At 45.0% G+C, this 2,221-nt stretch overlaps 1 protein-coding gene across 1 annotated transcript; it reads right to left on the minus strand.

Annotated features, from left to right (window-relative positions):
* Positions 1–231: 231 nt before the first annotated feature.
* OR9A2 (olfactory receptor family 9 subfamily A member 2) lies at positions 232–1,176 on the minus strand (the record flags this gene model as incomplete). Its single annotated transcript, XM_081283381.1, has 1 exon — positions 232–1,176. One exon carries the CDS (start codon positions 1,174–1,176, stop codon positions 232–234), a length of 945 nt encoding a protein of 314 aa, XP_081139507.1.
* Positions 1,177–2,221: the final 1,045 nt, after the last annotated feature.

Genomic DNA, 2,221 nt, shown 5'->3' on the forward strand with positions numbered 1-2,221 from the left:
TCCCAGGAACATGCTTCTTTGAATTCAACAATAGACATGGGCAGATATCAAGATTATGAGATTTTAATGGGCAGAGACTAGAATTTGTTTTTGTATACGTATTAACTTTCTTGGCACAAGAATTATGCCAAGAAATTGTACACACAATGTGGCAGAGAGGAGTTAGGATTTCTTAGGATACTAAATAATCCACACAGAGCAGGTACCACCTACCACTCACTTGGAGAAGGGCTAATCTTTGAGAAGATGACAGCAGCGTTTCACTCCATCCCCAAGAGCCTCTTTGACTTTGTCATTGCGGAGAGTGAAGATGAAAGGGTTCAGGAAAGGGGTCACCACAGACACCAGCAGTGATGCTACCCTGTTGTACTCAGCCGCCTGCGTTTGCTTGGGTTTCACATAGAGGAACAAGCAGCTGCCATAGCCAATCACAACATAGGTAAAGTGGGAGGCACAGGTGGAGAAGGCTTTCCTCCGGCCTGAGGCCGAGGGGATCTTGAGGATGGTGGAGATGATATAGGTGTAGGAGACAATTGTAGGGGTCAAAGAACCAATGATGATGAAAACAGCCATCAGAAAAAGAATAAACTCTGTGAAAACAGTATCATCACAGGACAGTTTGAGCAACTGTCCTCTGTCACAGTAAAAATGATCTAGGAGATTTGATTTGCAGAAAGTAAACTGGAATGTGGCATAAACTGGCCAGATTTCAGAAAGGAACCCAAAGAGCCAAGACACAATTACCACAGAGTTGCAGGTGCGGCTGGTCATGATGATGTTGTACCTCAAAGGGTCACACACAGCCACGTAACGGTCCACAGCCATCGCTCCAAGAAATGTGAACTCTGTGGTCCCCACGGCAAGGTACAGGAAGAGTTGGACAATACATCCAGTCAGAGATATTGTCTGCGTCCCAGGGAGCATCAATCCCCAAAGCATCACAGGGACGACTATGGTTGTGATCAGGATCTCCAGGACAGAGAGGTGAGCGAGGAAGAAATACATGGGGGCCTGGAGACGTCTGTCAACACCGATAACGGTGATGTTGATCATGTTTCCCATTAGTGTCACCAAGCAGAAGAAAAAGAATAGAGCAAAAAGAGTGCTGCGTAGTTCTTGGGACCCAGGAAAGTCTCGAAGGCAGAATTCAGTGGCACTGGAGTGGTTGTCCATCATTGGGTTCTCGCTTCTGCTTCTTGAGAAACCTGGAGAGCAAAATAAAGAGAGAGCATTGCTCCCCATGGTCCTGCTCTCAAGGAAGATCAGGATGAGAAACTATTTCCCACCTGAGGACCAGGAGACATGCCCACCACTGTTCTCTGCACACAGCCAGAGCTCACTATGGAAGCATCGAGTCTGTAAGACTCCCTTTTTACAGTGCTCGCTCTCTTGAATGGTGGAGATGCCTATTGGGGTGAAGAAAACCTCCCTTATTCTTCTCTGCAATAAATATGCCTTTTGTCTAGGTGAAGGAGCCTCAGATCTTTTAAATAGGCCACTGTGTTTTTAATTTTATATATTTATTTTTTAGTATCTTATAGTTATACATATAGTGGGGTTCAGTGTAAAATATTCATAAATGAATATAGTAAAATTGACTGTATTTGAATCCCCAGAAATTCCACATTTACTCCCTTCTTTACTCCCATGATCCCCTTTCTCTATCTATTGGTTTTCCTTTCGCTTAAGTTTTTCTAATAGGTGCATTATAGCTACCCGTTTTAAGGCTGCATTAATCAGGCCACTCTGGTTCTGGAATTGCCCAATTCCCTCCCAGTTAACTGCCCAGAGGACACCCAGGCATTCCAGATGATGTTCAGGAGTAGACTCTGAGCCCTGGCCCTGGACAGTAATGGCCACATGGAGACACACTGTGGGCCACTAGGACCCACTTCCTTACTGTTCCCAGACTTTAAAACCTTCACACCTCAGAGTGGTCCCATCTCCACCTGAGAACCCTGGGGTGTGGGATAATTGCTGAAAGTTGACCCAGCTTCTCTAACTCTGTTTTTCCTGGGAGGAAGAGTACCTGGATCAGAAAGGACAGCCCTGGACCAGAAGATGCTGGGATGCCCGGAACCTGCCTCTTACTTATCACCTCTTCAAGGACTTTTCCAGTCTCCCTACTCAAAACAGAAAAGCATGCTTGATATTTTTGGACTTTACTTTTTTCATAGCAATTTCTGTTGCCTGACTTTATATGTCTAATTGTTTATTCACT

Source organism: Spermophilus citellus (assembly GCF_964194105.1).
Source record: "Spermophilus citellus genome assembly, chromosome: 3".
In the NCBI taxonomy this organism is placed as follows: domain Eukaryota; kingdom Metazoa; phylum Chordata; class Mammalia; order Rodentia; family Sciuridae; genus Spermophilus; species Spermophilus citellus.